Source organism: Brienomyrus brachyistius, chromosome 16 (genome assembly GCF_023856365.1).
Source record: "Brienomyrus brachyistius isolate T26 chromosome 16, BBRACH_0.4, whole genome shotgun sequence".
NCBI lineage: Eukaryota > Metazoa > Chordata > Actinopteri > Osteoglossiformes > Mormyridae > Brienomyrus > Brienomyrus brachyistius.
This window is the reverse complement of record NC_064548.1, coordinates 12259192-12275811: the sequence shown is the minus strand read 5'-3', so window position 1 is coordinate 12275811 and position 16620 is coordinate 12259192. Positions and strand designations below refer to the sequence as shown.

General features: G+C 43.4%; 1 protein-coding gene across 4 annotated transcripts in view; it reads left to right on the top strand.

The window, feature by feature from the left end:
• Positions 1–15785, top strand: part of osbpl6 (oxysterol binding protein-like 6) — a 39694-nt gene extending 23909 nt beyond the window's left edge. For all 4 annotated transcript variants that reach the window (XM_048978466.1, XM_048978464.1, XM_048978467.1 and 1 more), the window contains 13 exons: positions 97–227; positions 2873–2980; positions 3790–3927; positions 5384–5471; positions 5910–6163; positions 7303–7440; positions 8316–8379; positions 8671–8749; positions 9239–9383; positions 9589–9733; positions 10214–10340; positions 10774–10896; positions 12160–15785. In XM_048978466.1, the coding sequence (XP_048834423.1) occupies positions 97–227; positions 2873–2980; positions 3790–3927; positions 5384–5471; positions 5910–6163; positions 7303–7440; positions 8316–8379; positions 8671–8749; positions 9239–9383; positions 9589–9733; positions 10214–10340; positions 10774–10896; positions 12160–12268 (1649 nt within the window). In that variant the 3' untranslated portion in view covers positions 12269–15785. The remainder of the gene's footprint in view (positions 1–96; positions 228–2872; positions 2981–3789; positions 3928–5383; positions 5472–5909; positions 6164–7302; positions 7441–8315; positions 8380–8670; positions 8750–9238; positions 9384–9588; positions 9734–10213; positions 10341–10773; positions 10897–12159) is intronic.
• Positions 15786–16620: the final 835 nt, after the last annotated feature.

The following is a 16620-nucleotide window of genomic DNA, read 5'->3' as shown; positions in this document are numbered from 1 at the left end:
TCTATTTTTACAAACTACATAGATTTTTTCTCTTATTGTGTAGTTTTGTAGCTTAATTCCTTTCGTTAACATTGACTCATTTGTCCCCCTTTACAGTTCACTCTCTCCTGAAATCAGCCTTCAATACCGTAGCAATTGAGAAGGAGAAAATCAAGCAGATCTTTTCCGATCAGGAGAAGCTGGGACAGACTGCCCAGATCCTGTCCCTCAGGAGGTCCCTCTCCCAGGTGGGTTGTCCTGGGTGGCATTGCCGCACTTCGGTGGTCTGCCTTGCATGTCTCCCCTCGATTGCCTCCTTCCCTCTTCTGTGAGTTTTCTGCGTCCGAGATATTACAGCAAATATGGTAATGTAACTGTTTCTTTTCTGAATTTTTTTTTTGTCTATATTTTTTTCTGGTTTGTGATAAATATGAATGTCATGGTCTGTCATACGAGATGGCTAGAAGCTTTTTGTGAGCCAATGAAAGCTGCTAATGAAACCAAAAGCACTGTGAGACTCACCATAAATTTTATATGAGTGTGAAACGATCAGTGTTTGAATTCCACAGATTACATGCTGATTTAAATGGATAAAAACAGTAAATGCGTTCTCTAATGCAACTTAATCACCACTAGATTAATTCTGCGTGAGTTGTTGGGGTAGATTGAGTAAGGTGTAATCATAGAAACCAAAAAATATCACGCACATAAAAACGAGAAAGAACTTTTAATGGAGAAACCGCAATAACTTGCAGGTTAACCTATTAATATATGAATAATTGAGCTGTAAATCAGTCGATCAGAAGCAAACATTTTTCTGTTTGGATTTGATTTTTAGAGCAAGCCCAACTTAAAAAACTGAGACACATTTGTATACAAAAGCATAAACCATTCACCCTTGACAGCAATAGTTAAGTCACTGGGGATGTTGAAGACTAAATATTTCATCAACAAAAATTACTGGAAAGAATGAAATATTGCATGCCAGCATAAATGGAGATAAGAGTAATGGGTCTCACTAACAGCTTAAGTAAGTAAAGAAATCAGAATCGGTACATTTTTATGTTATTTGTCCAGCCTTCTTTGTGGAGCGTCATTGACAAGTAAAATCATTTAGGCAGATTTCTATGATTCGTATTGGTTTTGCACTTGTTAGCCTTCGAATCCCAGTCATGTTCATCTAGTTGAATGAGATGAAGATTATGAATTAACACATTTACATAGCGTCAGTTTGACAATTCCTCTACTTTTCTACTTTTTGTATTTCAAATGTCTAGCTCCATTATCAGATTTTGCATCGTTATGTAGTGGTATTTTACCTATTTATATATAAATTTACAAAGAAATATATTTTAAAGACCAACCACTAACCATAGAGTGATACATCTTGTGTGTTCAAATATGCTGGCCTCCCAATAAGCATTTCCGTTCTTTGAGTTTATCTTCGGCATGTTAATCGCAGCAGTAAATATAATTTTTTGCCCATACTTCTGTCTCAGTAAACAGCAAGGCAGACCCTCTCACAAATATCCACTTAAAATTGATTAAATATATTTTACAGTCCTAAAGGTTTCACTGCGTGAATCAGGGTTGGCCAATCTTATCCAGAAAGGGCTGCTGTGTATGAGGGTTTTCACTGCAACACCTTAGTTTGATTACTAATTATAGGACTGATTGGCTGAAGAGTCCTCACACCTGGGTTTGAACAGCTGACCTAAAGGTTACCCCCAAAACCTGCACACACACCGGCCCTTTGTGGATAAGACTGCCCAGCCCTGGTGTAAATGAATGCTAGCCATTGTGATACCTGGTAAGTTTTGGTTGCACAGACTTTTGAGTTTCAGGTGTTCATTTGACTGTGTTTGTTTAGAAAACCTCATTTTACTATGCAGCGCCCTTTGGCCACAGCACCCTTAAGAGCCTGTGAGGTCAGCGGCAATTAGTGAAACAACTTGAACGGAGACCACAATAATGGGCGACACGTCACGCCAGCTTCGCGAATAAAGAGCCGTACGTCCGTGAAGCAGTGAGCCGAGGTTTCCCGTTTCAGGAAGTGGGGGATAATGAAAAGGCAGACTCCCGCATGTGATTTCACGCGGAGTGTAGTTCATTAATTAATTCCCGCCAGGACGCCTTTATGTGCCCGCCGATAAAATTGAAACGCACCCCCAGCGGACCACCGCAATCACCGTGTATTGTGTCACAAGACTCGTTATTCTTGAATAATTAATACCGTTTGTTTTTCAGGCGGCCCTTATCGCTCGCAGTATCTGTGCCAGGGAAACATTTCCATACGAAACTGACAGTCACTCACAAAATATTTACTAACACATTTACTTTCTCCTCTCTCCCCAAAATGGCATTTTCTTGTCTGCTGTCAAGTGCTCCATTTCAGCAACTGTTTTTACTTTCATTAGATGCAAAATTGCATTGCAGACAGCCCATTATTTTTACTTATTTATTCCTCATAATCAAGTAAAGAGTATTTGGTAAATAGTATGGGATAGAAAGATGACAGTGCCAACATCTAGAGTGTTGAATGCTATTGCTGTACAAAACCAAGGCAATATGAATCGGTACAGGATGGGGAAAATATATTAGAAGTGAGCAGGCAAGTAATAATACAGGGTTTTCATTTGTGTGGGTGTGTATGTGTACATTCACACTAAGACGTTAAGTACTAGCCTGCATTCTGTGTCTGTGATACGTCGTCAACCCGTCCGCATGTGTACAAGCCACAATTAAAGCTGTAATCTGCTTTGATTTATGTCACCGTACTTGTTATTTGAACGTCTGTGGAATAAACGCTGTTGGAGATGTCTTTTAGCCAGGCAAACTGAGTGTAATTAAAGAAGAAAAGCCCGTTTGGTAATCTGTCGTGACTGCTCATTAGGCACTGACCCAAAATGCAGAGCTTCGAACCCGACTCAGCCGCATCCATTCAGAGTCCGTCCTGTCTGAGCAAGTGGTCAGCGTGAATATCATTCCCAGCCCAGATGAGGTACTGATAACCATTTTCTCCTGCCTTTTTGTTTTTTTTTTTTTAAATTAAATAAAACCATTGAGCCTTGAATGGACAGAGTGTGATGCCTGTAATCAAAGAGTGTCACTCCATAGCTTCACTAGTGTGGTGGCACCTGGACGCGTTAATCCTCACTAGGTTGAGTGTGGTCAGGTGTTCACATGGAGGCTAATTACAGTATATTAGCATATCTCTGCAATTATTTTGCTGGTCATCAATAATTACATGATGGTGAGGCTGGTTTTGTCATCTCAAGACGTTAATGGGGTCGTCGATCATTGCCGTATTGATCATTGACTGTTGTCGAACTGTCAGCATGACCTGTCAGTCCCGTCCCTCCTGTCTATAAATCGCCTAAAATGGATCCTGTGATGTTGCTTACTGAGCTTTTCCGTTTTGCGCCGACGGTTGAAAAGCCAGCTGTCTGTCCATTACAATTTCAGTTGTGATGCTTAAATAACTGAAGGAACATGCTGACTTGGTCATCACTGGAGATGGAAGGAAGACTGAAGCAGTCATGAACACTTAAGACCTTGGGGGGGGGGGGACTGTTGTCATCATCTGCAGAAACTATCTTTGGACACATATGGGGTTCAGAGCTGCAAGCTTTGCACATTTGCTGCTATGGATCACATAAATAATAAGAATTGAGGGCTTAGGCAGGGTTATTTATGGAGCTGGACATTGTTGGGGGTATCTAACGTTCCTCCCTGCAAATTCATGGGCAAGGGTTTTCCCGGCACTCGATGGGGTTCTCCTCAGCCGCTTGTGTCTGCCCCATCCTCCAGCCAGGCGAGCCGATCTGCGCTGGAATCCCCCTGACTCAGCAGACGTCCAATGAGAGCAGGCTCTCCATGTCCGAGTCCGTGTCGGAGTTCTTCGACGCCCAGGAAGTGCTCCTGTCAGCGAGTTCGTCAGAAAATGAGGTGAGGGGTCCTCTGGGTGGAGATGAGCAGGGGAGCATGAGGAGCGGCCTCTGAGTCCGCCGCCGAGACACTTTAATCGTGGTTATGTCATCATGCCCATGGTTTTCCAGCACTTAATGAGCTGGGTGTGAAGACCTGAAGTAAAACAGGTTAGAAGGTCAGAAATGGCAACCAAGGGATAACAGTCTTTTCCCTTTATAGTCTGGTTCCACACTGCTGCTTTCACCATTACTGCCGATTTCTGTACTTTACCCCTTTCATATGGTGTCCACAACTGTGGGCATTTGATTTAAAGTTATTTTAGTCAAATATAAAATGCTGGTAACCAGTGGGTTCATGGATAATTATATTCGAGGACAGGCAAGTTTGATCACTGCAGAGTCAGTTCCGCCTTTGAAATCCGGAGGTGTAAGAAAACCACCTAGAAAAACGTCCTTTGATAATTCATGCGTGAAAGGAACGACCCTTACCTTCAGTTCCCTATCTTGACAGCTCTCTTCTTTATCGTTCGACCAAAGATCTGTTTTGCTGCTACCCTGACGTACAGGTCCACGACCCTGGTATCCATCAGCAGGAAATATCTCCATGGCTGTTGACTTGATCTGAGGCATGACAGCTCCAGTTGTCATTCCTGACATTCCCCGGACGTGTAAATGGCACTTCGACCCCCTGGGAGATGCCTCATAGGGCCTGGGGGAAGGATTACACAACAGTAGCACGTGGGCGGTTAACCACGGTGTGCTGTTGGGCTGTGCGCATGGCTCAGTTTCATCCCAGGCACTTATTGTTCAGGCAGGAAGCTGAAGTACATTTAGCCGATCAACTGATGCTTTTATCCAAACCGACTTACAGTTTGTACTCATTTATACAGATGGGTATTTTATTGGACCGGCTTAGCGCCACACTGGAGAGTACAACAGCAGGGGAAATACAGTCTACAGTCTACTGTTTACCAGTTAGTGGCCTTTGCCACTGTACCACCCTGAGAATCAGAATCAGATCAGAATCAGATCAGAATTAGAAAAACTTTATTGATCAGGGCGTATAATTGCTTCAGCTACAGCTGCACATATAGACAATGATACATACTTGTAGACATGATAAACACTATATAACTAAATGAAAAAGGAATTATACAACAAAAGAAAAATCACAAAAACTCAACACTATACAGTTATTATCGAATTGTTTATCCAGCTGGTAGATAAACTGTAGTAGATAAGGTGCAGGATGGATTTACTGTTGCACGTTTTCAGATCATTCGGTTAACTGCCTTCTACAGATGTTGGCTCTCTTTCATGGAGAAATCTGAACACCATCCTCCATACTCCGCTGAGGACACTGGCCGGAGGTTTAGCTAACAGAGATCAGGGTCTTTTTTTTACACATTTATAACCCCGACCATGATGCTAAATGGTCAGCGATTGAGTCTAAACCCTCCCGTTTCCATTCCCAGGCTTCAGATGACGAGTCATACGTCAGCGATGTGAGCGATAACATCTCCGAGGACAATGCCAGCGTGACGGATAACATCTCCCGGCAAAGTACGCATCCGTGCCGCTCGTGCTGGGGAGGGCCCTGTGCTCAGCTTCACTTCGCCGCTTTTTAAGCAGGGCGGGCCTGACCTTGAATGGCTCGGAGGTGCTGCGTGATGCATCGTGTAATGCGCTACCGAAAGATCACTCTTCCCTTAGCAAGCTTCCTTAATATCGGCAGCTCTTCTCAGTGATCCAGTTGACTGAGTGTTATTAACTTCAAACCTTGTACTGCTAGTGGTGTATTCATTGGTTGTTTCCCCATACTCCTGGTCTTTTTACGCTAAGATACATACAAGGTAGCTGTAATTTCGAGGTATTTTAATGGACGGTGGGAGTTTCACAGCGTTCTCCTGTACGGAAGTCTAGGGTCACCTTAGGACTGTCATGCTATTTTGAAGCCTTTGCTCTTTCCCTGCCTAAAAACACACATCCTGCTGTTTGCAGTGCTCAACGGCGATTTGGGAGGCGGGGCCTTCCGAAATGGACGCCGCACATGCCTCCCCGCCCCCTCCCCCGACACCACTAACATTAACCTGTGGAATATCTTGAGGAACAACATTGGGAAGGACCTATCGAAGGTGTCCATGCCAGTGGAGCTGAATGAGCCGCTCAATACCCTGCAGCACATGTGCGAGGAGCTGGAATACAGTGAGCTGCTGGACAAGGCGGCCGAAACCGAGGACCCCTACGAGAGAATGGTACGTTCCCAGTACGCATCACAAATTAACTTATGGTACGCCCCTAGTGCTGACTCTCCTTCTAAGGGTATGATGCGGTAAACGCGAAACTTGGCATTATTAAAACTTCTCTAAAAATACAGTTTGAGAGATTTAATATGGTAGGTGGAAGATGAATTTTAGACGAGATTTATAAACGCTCCAAACACCCTGGCTGTTTTTGCTCCTGAGAGAAAGCTGGAAACACACAAGCCCAGGTGACCCCTGAGATTGTCAAGCTGACCCCTGACACATATAGCCTCAGGATATTGTCAGCAAGTGGCGCTCTGTCAAAGATTTGCACATTTACCCGGGTTACACCTTTCAGCTCTGCATTACATTTGTTCCTTCCTCCAACAACCAGCAGAGGGAGCTCACTCTGACAACCCACTTCCCCTTCAAGAGTATTGTTGTCTTTATACGTTTCCAGTTGCAACGTTTTCACTTACAGTGACATAACACTGAGCAGCCGAAGGGCTGTTAGGAGCCTTTCAGGCAGTGAGCAAGAAGTTCACTGGTCAAGAGAAACCCTTCTCCCCCTTTTTTCTCTGGCGCAGAGCGATTCCGGTTACATTCCACCAGAATTCCTCCTCACAGTTGAGCGATTGTGCGCCGTGGCAGATTTTACGAGCCAAGCCCCTTGGAAGCTCCCTTTCATTCCTTAATAGGTCTTGTCAGCAGCTTTCTATACTATACACTTAGTTCCCTTCCTTCAAAAACACGAAGGCGTGCGCTTATTTTCGAGAGCCCTCCATTTTCAAGCCGTCGGTTTTATTACCCTCTGACACTTGTAAGCCAACGCTCCCGCCCGCATGACTGATGTCGCCTTTCTCATACTACCATTCTAGGAGAACAATTACGTGACTCCTGCTCTTTGTAGCTTGTGTAACATAACAAGCACGGCTGGTTTCGGTGATTCCTTCGAGCCGCACATAAACGTTATTGGTAGCATCCAGCTGAGGGAGCCATAGCCATTGAGGACTATAATGTCCCGGGCATTAGGATGCTTTCCAAGCCTTTGGTTCTGGAGTAGCGAGTTCCACGTATGTTCGGCATGTTTTTTTTTTTCCCCCTGTGGTTGATTTGTATGCTGAAGTAATGACTGGTTTGTTCTCCTCAAGGTCATTGTTGCTGCTTTTGCAGTCTCTGGGTATTCGTCCACCTACTACAGAGCAGGAAGTAAGCCGTTCAACCCTCTGCTTGGCGAGACCTACGAATGCATACGAGAAGACAAGGGACTCCGCTTTTTTTCCGAGCAGGTATGATGTGACGTCAGCTACCATCCAGGAACAAATACGGCTATTTTTAATGTGTTTCTTTCGCCCAAAGGCTGGAATTATTTGAGAACATTTGTAAACGTATGATTATTTTAGGTAGTTTGTTTGATCTGTGAATGACTTTATTTTGGAAAAAAAAAGTTTAATTTAAATATCAGTTTTGGGAGTGTTTTTATTTTTTGGTCGTTAATTTGCATGAAACTCCCGGCCTTCAAATCTCATTTAATTACCCTTCAAGAATACAGATTTGCAACATGTTTCTCAGGCCTGGGGCCTTTAGTTTTCATTCCCAGAATGCCCTTCTCCAGCTACCATCTCTATCTACAGAAGCCAAATCCCTCGAGGCCTTCCTGTCCCTCTCATGTCCTTGTTCTTTTGAAAGAAGCTCTACTTCAGTCCCAGCTGCGCTTTACGTCCCGCGCTTGGCTCAAGCGCTGCTGACATCTCTGTTATTGCAGCCATATCTTGGCTGCCTCACACCGCAGATGAAGATAGATAACTCCTCCTTTTGATATTGCTTCTGCTTGTTCTGAATAACATGGTGCAAATCTGTACTGTCACATCTGGAACATTAGGAGTTCTGCGATGTGCCCTTTCTCATCTTCTCTGACATTCGGAGCTGGCTTCTCTGTGCTGAAGCAGTCCCTTGGGCGATTAAGACCTCTTTACGGACCCGAATAAACTATGCCGGCCAAAACTCGTGTAGCGCAGTAAAGCGGAGATTGCTTGTAAAGGCAAGACCTTTTCATTCCGTTTCACACTGAGCTGAACTTCTATGGTGATGAGGTAAATCCAAAAATAAATCCTTTTTTACTACATACTATATATTTTTGCTGTATCTACTTTTTATTTTCAAGGTGAGCCACCATCCACCCATCTCTGCTTGTCACTGTGAATCCAAAAAGTTCACCTTCTGGCAAGGTAGGTCAAGACACCATAAATAGCATAATTACCTTACATCGACATGCCTTGCTAGCTTGCTAAAGACTCCTTTCGGTATCATGACGTAATCCTCATGTTAGAAGGCGGGGTCTTGTGTAATGTCTTGACTTTATGAAATTATGTCAAATTAATTTTTATCCTGTGCACCGTGGCGTTCACTTTTAGAGGACACAAAAATCAGAAACGGTTTTAATCCCATCACGGAAAGCGGGTCTGGATACAGGTGTGCTTTGGCTTTAAGTAGAATCGCTTGTCACTGTTGGCTTTCAGACGTCAGATGGAAAAACAAGTTTTGGGGGAAATCTATGGAAATCCTGCCGGTCGGGACGGTGAACGTCATGTTACCGAGGTAAACCGGCCGGGCACCGTGCTTTCCTCCCCAGCATACAGGCCTCATGCCCCCATTTCTGTTTCCTCTAAGTAACCTAATCCTCCTCGAACCTGCTATCCACCCTCCTCTTGAGGACTCACCAGCTGGGCATAACCCATTTAGCCACCCAGTGGTGGTGGGTGACACCCGGCCAGTCTCATTACGCCACTCCGAGACGCAGCCAGCAATGACTTTTGTGCTTCACTTTGGAAGCATGTGGAACTGTTGCTGTACCGGGGAGGAAAGTGTGTTCGGTTCACAAATCTTAATCCTTTTGAAATTCCTCATTGTCTGTGGGCCCCAAAAACGGCCTAGGGCCGAGCACTGGATGCAGATTTCACCTCTGGTCTCAGAAATGCACCAAGCCTCTTACTGTATAGTATAGTATAGACACGACCGGTGCAAAGCTTTTTGGTTCTTTATGTCACACATGAGCCATGTCTTGAAGGTGAGTGCTGTACCCTTCAGGTTTGGTGACCTCTATGAGTGGAACAAAGTCACCACCTGTATACACAACATTCTCAGCGGGCGGAGGTGGATCGAGCACTACGGGGAAATCACCATCAGGAACACCAGAAGCACCGCCTGCATCTGCAAGCTAACGTTCGTCAAGGTACCAGCCAATCGGACGGCTCGATTTCCCATTGATGTTCTATCTCCAGGGAACCGTGGCCGGCACTAAATAGCTCATCAACTTTTCACTGCTGTATAAAAAGTGACAATGCTGTGCCGATTTTAATTACCGCTTTTTGCGTGCAGTATAAGTGAATGAGGCGTCGTCTCGGGCCTGTTCTTACTTGCTTGTTGCTGTCTCTCAGGGGAACTACTGGAGCTCGAACGTTAATGAGGTCCAGGGCTTCATCATGGACCACGAAGGGAAAGTGGTACATCGGTTGTTTGGCAAGTGGCATGAGGGCCTGTACTGCGGTGTGCCCCCCTCAGCCAAGTGCATCTGGAGGCCAGGTACCACTGAGGCCTTGGGGACGAACGGGCTAGAACCCTCCCAAATGCAGTGCATCACTGCGCGTCCACTGGGCCACGCCCTACTCCACGGACCACACCAACTGCATACACACTGCTAAGCAACAAGAGGCTCATAATGCATAGAGAATTATTCTGGCTGGGTATCTGCGCAAATACGCCAACCCCCTTTTCATAAATCTCATGAAAGAATTTATGAGATACCAGTCAATGGACTTCTGCTCCCTCAGTACTATAAAATAAAGCAGCAGCCTTAATAAATGACTAGTATATTTAGAATAATTTCTCACCCTGTCAGGTCATGTAATAATGGTATGATTTGAAGTCCAATCTCTTCACATACCGCATATACGGATTTATCCTATGGTACAAATAGGTGGAGTTGGAAATCCCTATTATAAGGTTTTTTAAAAATTGCTCCTAAATATACATAAATAAAATAAATAAAATCCCCTCCTCTAGGATCCATGCCCACCGACTATGAGCTGTACTACGGATTTACCAGGTTTGCAATCGAACTCAATGAACTCTGTCCTGAGATGAAAGACCTGCTGCCTACTACTGATGCACGTTTCCGCCCTGATCAGAGGTACGTTAAGTTTGACTTTACAGCTGAAAGCCACTTCTAGGTTTTTGCCTACATTAGTAACGTACTGTGTGTACAATGCTGCCATCTCTAGGTTCGAAAAAAACACTACACAACTGTCATGATTTTTCCAATAGAGGCTGAACTCCGTTTGAACAGTGGACTCCTTTTTCTTCTTTGTCTAGCGGGTATTTGAAATCCAAAATAAAATTCTAGATTTCAAACCATGAAGAATCACGCTTTATTTACCACAGAATTTCACCAAAATGTAGATATGGGAGTCTAAGGTTTAGAGGTGTTTTGTGGAATTAGTTTCTAATGTGCTGCGTAAATGAAGATTTTGTTTAATCTCTAGAAGTGGGTATAGAAGATGGATGGAAGGATGGATGGATGGATGGATGGAGGAAATGCATGAACTGGTTCTTTTGCCACACAGGTACTTGGAGGAGGGAAAAGTAGATCTGGCAGCCACAGAGAAACAGCGCATTGAGGACCTGCAGAGGACCAGGAGAAAGTGGCAGGAAGAAAATAACGTCAAACACCAGCCTCACTTCTTCAAGTGAGTCCTGTTTTCCGTGGAACTGTAGTGAAGATATTTAAGAAGTGTAGAGAACTAGAGTACACAACTACAGTCAAATCAGAGGTCATCTCAAGTGACACCTCTATACATTGTGAAGATCTAGGGTCACATCTGAGACCACAGTTAGCATAGGCATTTCCAGAACAGGTCCTTCCCATTAAGGCTGAAAGCTGGGGCCAGGCTAGCTCAGCCATCCCATTACAGATGCCTGGAAGTCCTTACAGTCTTCCTTTATATTAGTGATTGCGCAATATTTAGGCAGGAACATTCTGAGGATGCTAACCAAAAATCTCAGGCTTTGGAAAAGCCCTCAAAAAAAAAAAAAGTTCGCATGTGATGGTTTCTGTGGCGAGTCTCAAAAAAAGTACTTTAGTATTTACAGTTATGTATGGTCATTCTGAAATTTAACCTATCTGAATTTACATTACTGATGGGACATAATTTACTGGTATACAAAAATAATTCTTTCGGGACTCGTGGGGCCAGTGTCCTCTTAGCTAAGCAAACGCAGTGTTTCAGGGTGATTTATGTTTGGCTAATTATTCACATGGGGTCCGTTCCAGGGGCAGCATGGTGGTGCAGTGGTTAGCATTGTCGTCTCATACCTCTGGGACCCGGGTTCGAGTCTCCGCCTTGGTCACATGTGTGTGGAATTTGCATGTTCTTCCCATGTCATTATGGGGTTTCCTCCAGTTACTTATTGTTTCCCCCACAGTCCAAATAGATGCTGAGGTTAATTGGAGTCACCAAATTGCCCATAGGTGTGCTTGTGTTAGTGGATGGTGTGTGAGTCTGCCCTGCTATGGGTTAGCTCCCCATCTTGAGTTGTTCCCTCCCCATAGGCTCTGGACCCCCCTCGACCCTAAGTAGGACAAGTGGTTACAGATAATTCATGGAATGGACCCATCTTTTCATTATCAGCAACGGACACTATATCATTCCCATGTTTCATTTCGAGAGCTATAACTTTCCTCATCGCTATTTTCAATATGAACTTAATATAAACGGCACACATTAGCCTCAGACATAAGCAATTCTTTTTGTAACATAAGCCTGCTCCATGTTGAAGTATGAGGTGAGACGACAAATAGTATCATTCGCATGACATCCATTAACGAAAACACACCCCATTGACATTTTAACCCTGTCGACTTCCAGAAAACTTGCTTGTAATTTGTGCAAAACTTCAATGGAAACACAGCTGTGGACTGCCCTGTTCATACACCACACATCTCTTCGCAGGAAGGTCATCGATGCCAACCAGAGGGAGAGGTGGGTTTCCAACAGTACGTACTGGGAGCTACGCAAAGACCCCGGTTTCAGCAAACTGGAGAACCCCAAACTTTGGTAGTCCCCCAGAAGGCTGTGCTCAACATATCATCAGCCTTAACAAAGAGGCTTTATCCTATGCACAATTGTTCAGAAGCTCCTCTATGACATTAGTACTGCAGAGTTTTGGACACGACCAGACCTGCGGAGCCTGAAGGCGCCCCCCCCCCCCTCAGTATGGCCCTGTCCCTTTTCTGAAGCAAGCGTCCCCCCCAGCAACCTTGAAAGAACACTGACCAAGCTCGTAGATCCATCCTAGGCTGTAACAGCTGTCATGTCTTTGCCTTAAAACAGCATTACTTTCAGCAGACCCAATACAACCAAGCTCACTGGAAGCTTTAGCTGAGAAGCCCACTGGACGTCTCTAAGCACTGATTTAGGCTGACGTTTGAATTTGACTATTCAGATTTCACTCTGGATCTCTAAATTTACCTTGCATGTTTACTGGGCTACTTTAACTAGTAAGATTTATGTTGACTTAAAAAGTGTGCGAGACTAACAAAATGTTAATAACTATGTAAAATATTTCACTTTTGCTAACTGATTAACCTTAGTTGACTACACCGCAAAGTCAACATATTTGTTAGGGGGGACTAATTCATATTTATTTGAATTCACATTTATTTATTTTAGAAATGGTCAAGGCTGAAAGCCATGGTTAATTCATTGTGGCTGTATTCTCTCTTGGGATAAGCAGTTTTGTATAGGAAAATTACTATTTTTAGAGTAGAACTTGAAGATTATGAAGTTGGTCAAGAAGCCTAAAAAATAGTCAATGGTCAATTGAAATTGAAGTGAACTTCTTTCACTGCTCCCTGTAGCTAACATACAATGATTTAGCTGTTGGTGGTACCTGGAGTGTTGATTGTTACATGCACCTCTAAAACACAGGGAACCTCAGTCAAAAAACAAACAACTCCCCCCCCCCCCCTGAAAATTATGGTTGCCCTGTATTATTATAGTGTATGGCATCTAACTGGTGTTAGGTCCCACGTTCCAGTGGCTATTGAAGGTAAATAACCACAAGTTTATAAATACTGGTGCATGTGTCACTGAGCTGGCTGCTCATGAGGATGTTTACCAGCCCTGGATGTTTGGCAAGATCTAATGTCTCCTCGTTCTATTTCAAGCCATGGTGTTAGTTTGGGGAAGCAATCTCACCAAGATAGTTTGACACCATATGCTGAAGTGAAATGACTGCGCTTCATCGTCTCTCTCTGTTCTACGCTATCCTCAAAGACCACATATGCACTGTGGGACAGTCTCGTCCTCATTATTTGTTTATTTTATTCGAAAACAAATGCGCGGCTTCATGGCGCCGAAACATTGGATCCAATTGTACGTTTTCAACTGGTGGCCGAACACTGCCACCTGCTGTCCATTTAATAGAGAACGATTAGCTGAGTCTATTTTGTAATCATGGTGATCACCGTCCTACTGCACTGTAACAGTGAAGGTCAGAACATTTCAAATGGAAAGATTTCGATGAAATATTTGAAGAAGCCGTGGAAATGAAGCATGTAATTCAATAATCGGGATTACTAAGTCTCACGCACCTGGCAGCAAACCTGTATTATTCCATTATAAACCTAAATTTAGCCACACGAAAAGCTTTGGGGCAGTTTGCAAGTTCTACAGACTATTTTCAAGATACCTACGCTTTCTTTTGCCGCTCAATAATATGACATTTTTCGATGAACCAAACCCAAAAAAAGCCAAAGACCGGCACTTGCATTTTCTTTCTGAAATTATCCGAATTCGAAAAAAAAGCGACTTTCGTAGGTATTTAAGTAGATCGATACAATTTCCCTAGAGAGCATACAGCTATAATTTAAATCTTAAATAATAAAGGTTTTAATATATATTTTAAAAGTTAAATAGCCTACTGTTCCGGTCGTTTAATTAAAAGGAAAAATAGGGCGTTTCCGTATTAAGTTTCTCTTATTTAGAGTAAGGGAATGGCGCTTTTGGTACGTTTAATTTACGTTGTTTATTTTGATTTTCATATCTTAATTTCAGTATTTATAAGGAGTATGTTAACCACAATGTGTGTGCATTTTGGGGAGGGGTGTCGGCAGTGTAAAAGTCTTCTGTTGTAAAGGCAAGTAGCATATGCTTTGTATTTTCAGTTACGTTTATTGTGAATTTCCACCTGGAGGCGGGAGGGCAGGTTTTGTTAGTAAAGTGGTAGTCTTGCAATGGTCCTTACTGCAGAACTTTAGCGCAGTTTTCTCATTGTCCTCTTCATTGTCTAAAATAAACCAAAATGTAGGCCTGAAAAAAAAAGTTGTAGCTCGTGCAGAAGTTCAACTTGCTGTGCCTTAACACATTTACTAAGCCCCGAAGTGTAACACTTGTGTATTGCTACAGTAGTGTAGACGATTGTAGGGAAAAAAAGACGCTACAGGCAGTGCATTTATGTCAGTGCACTGGGGCTGAGCCGATCACTCCTCCATTGCTTCGTCCTCTCGGCTTCAGTTAACCCTTTATTTCATTTAACACGTTAAATGCAGTGAATTGCTTACTCCCGGATTTCAGTGCTTAAGGCAGACTTTGACTGTAAATCCTTACTTTCAGAAAGGCAATAGTACCGATTACTGTGTGGTGGAAAACACGGAGCAAACAGATTTCTACCTGATGTTAAGGGATTACTAAAGAAAGGCAGCTCTCATGCACCCATATGTCTTTTAAAGCTTTCATTTATAAGTGGGCTGCTTTCCGAAGTGTTTTGCGGGATGGGCGATGGGGGCATGGTAGAAATCATTTTCGTTGTTAGCATGTTATGTAAGTGATTATATTATAAGGTTACAAGCCTCAGTTTTCCCGTTTAATAATAATTTAGTGCAAGGGAGGGGAAGCGGATTTCCCGATTAGGACAGACATTTTCCGCTGCTACAGGCGCAGGCACCGGTCATTCATTTTACATTTTACACGCGATGTCTGCGGGACGTGATCCATCGGAAATAATGGCAATTGGTACAAAACGGCTGTAAAACGAAACCCCTTATTCCTCAAACTTAGGTTTTTACATAGAGATTTCCTTCATGAGATGTATTTACGTGACGCTCCGTTATTACGGCGATTTCCTCGGTGGAAAGACGCCCGCAGACTGTAAAGGAAAAACGGAGACACATCAGTCGTAATTAGTCACGCAAATTTATGACGCAAAAAGGCACCAGGCGTCCCAGCCACTTAGTATATAGTACGCAGGACCGGCTTAGAGTACCCGGCAGCTCATACATCTCACTGTTTATTATACACGCATGTAAAAAAAAGGACAGTCTGCCAGTGAATGTTGCGAATGCCTTACATGAGGTTTTCCCTTATTTTCTTTAGGATTTGTTTTCTTTTCTTGTTTAATTTCCAGACTGACGCGCATCACTTGATGTCGCGTTGGTCTCCCAGCTTAGTCGATTTAATCCATTTTCTGATGGATCTCTTCTGAAGTGCAATTGTATACCTACATAAACATATCTTTTCATGAACACTCTACACTGCTGCTATACAGTGCTTGTTCTAATAAAAACAAAAACAATTCAGCAGGTTTTGTCTTTATTATGGAACTATTATGAAACATACGAAACATCTGCATATGCCATAATATACTAATATAATTGCAATTTATTTATCGAGCAGAAGCTTTTACCTAAAGCAACTTAAAATTGAATGGCAGATCAGGCAGTTCCTGAAACAGTTGGGGTTAAAGGTGAAGAGCCCAACAGCGAAAGCACTGTGCTGATTCTGGGATTTGATCCTGCAACTGTCAGGGATGCCTTCCAGGATGTCCTGCCTTGATCCTCTCCTTTTACAGGGGACTTCTGCCACACCTTCCACAAGGAACTAGGATTGCAGTACTGAAGAACCATTCAAACTGGTTTACCAAGGGACTTTGCTTCCATAGCCCGAGGTGCTGATCATAAGGTTATTTGCTGTACCCTATTGTATCCCCCATCTACTGAACCCTGGTGTGAGATTGTCCAGTTAGTTGTGAGTTTTGTCTCCTGGTTATTGCCAGTTTTTCTGTCCATGGGCTGATTTTCCTGCCCCGCCTGCTGTCTGTGCCTTGCCTGATCTCTGTCTGCTCCTGGACCCTGACTTGGTCCATCAGTTCGAGTTTCTAGCCCTGGACTTTTTGACCATCACCAGTTCGACAACATCTCCAGCGCTATAGGGCTACGTCGTAACAGCTGACCTTCAACGATGAGTTGACTTAAATAGTCCTATCACGTAAAACTAAGCGAACTAATTCTGCCAAGGTGAGCAATGAATGCAAGACAATGACCAACTACACAACTTTATATTTTAATGTTCTCCTTCAAACGTCACATATTCTGCATACTTCCAGTTAGGATTTGGAGCTACAAGCTTTTCAGT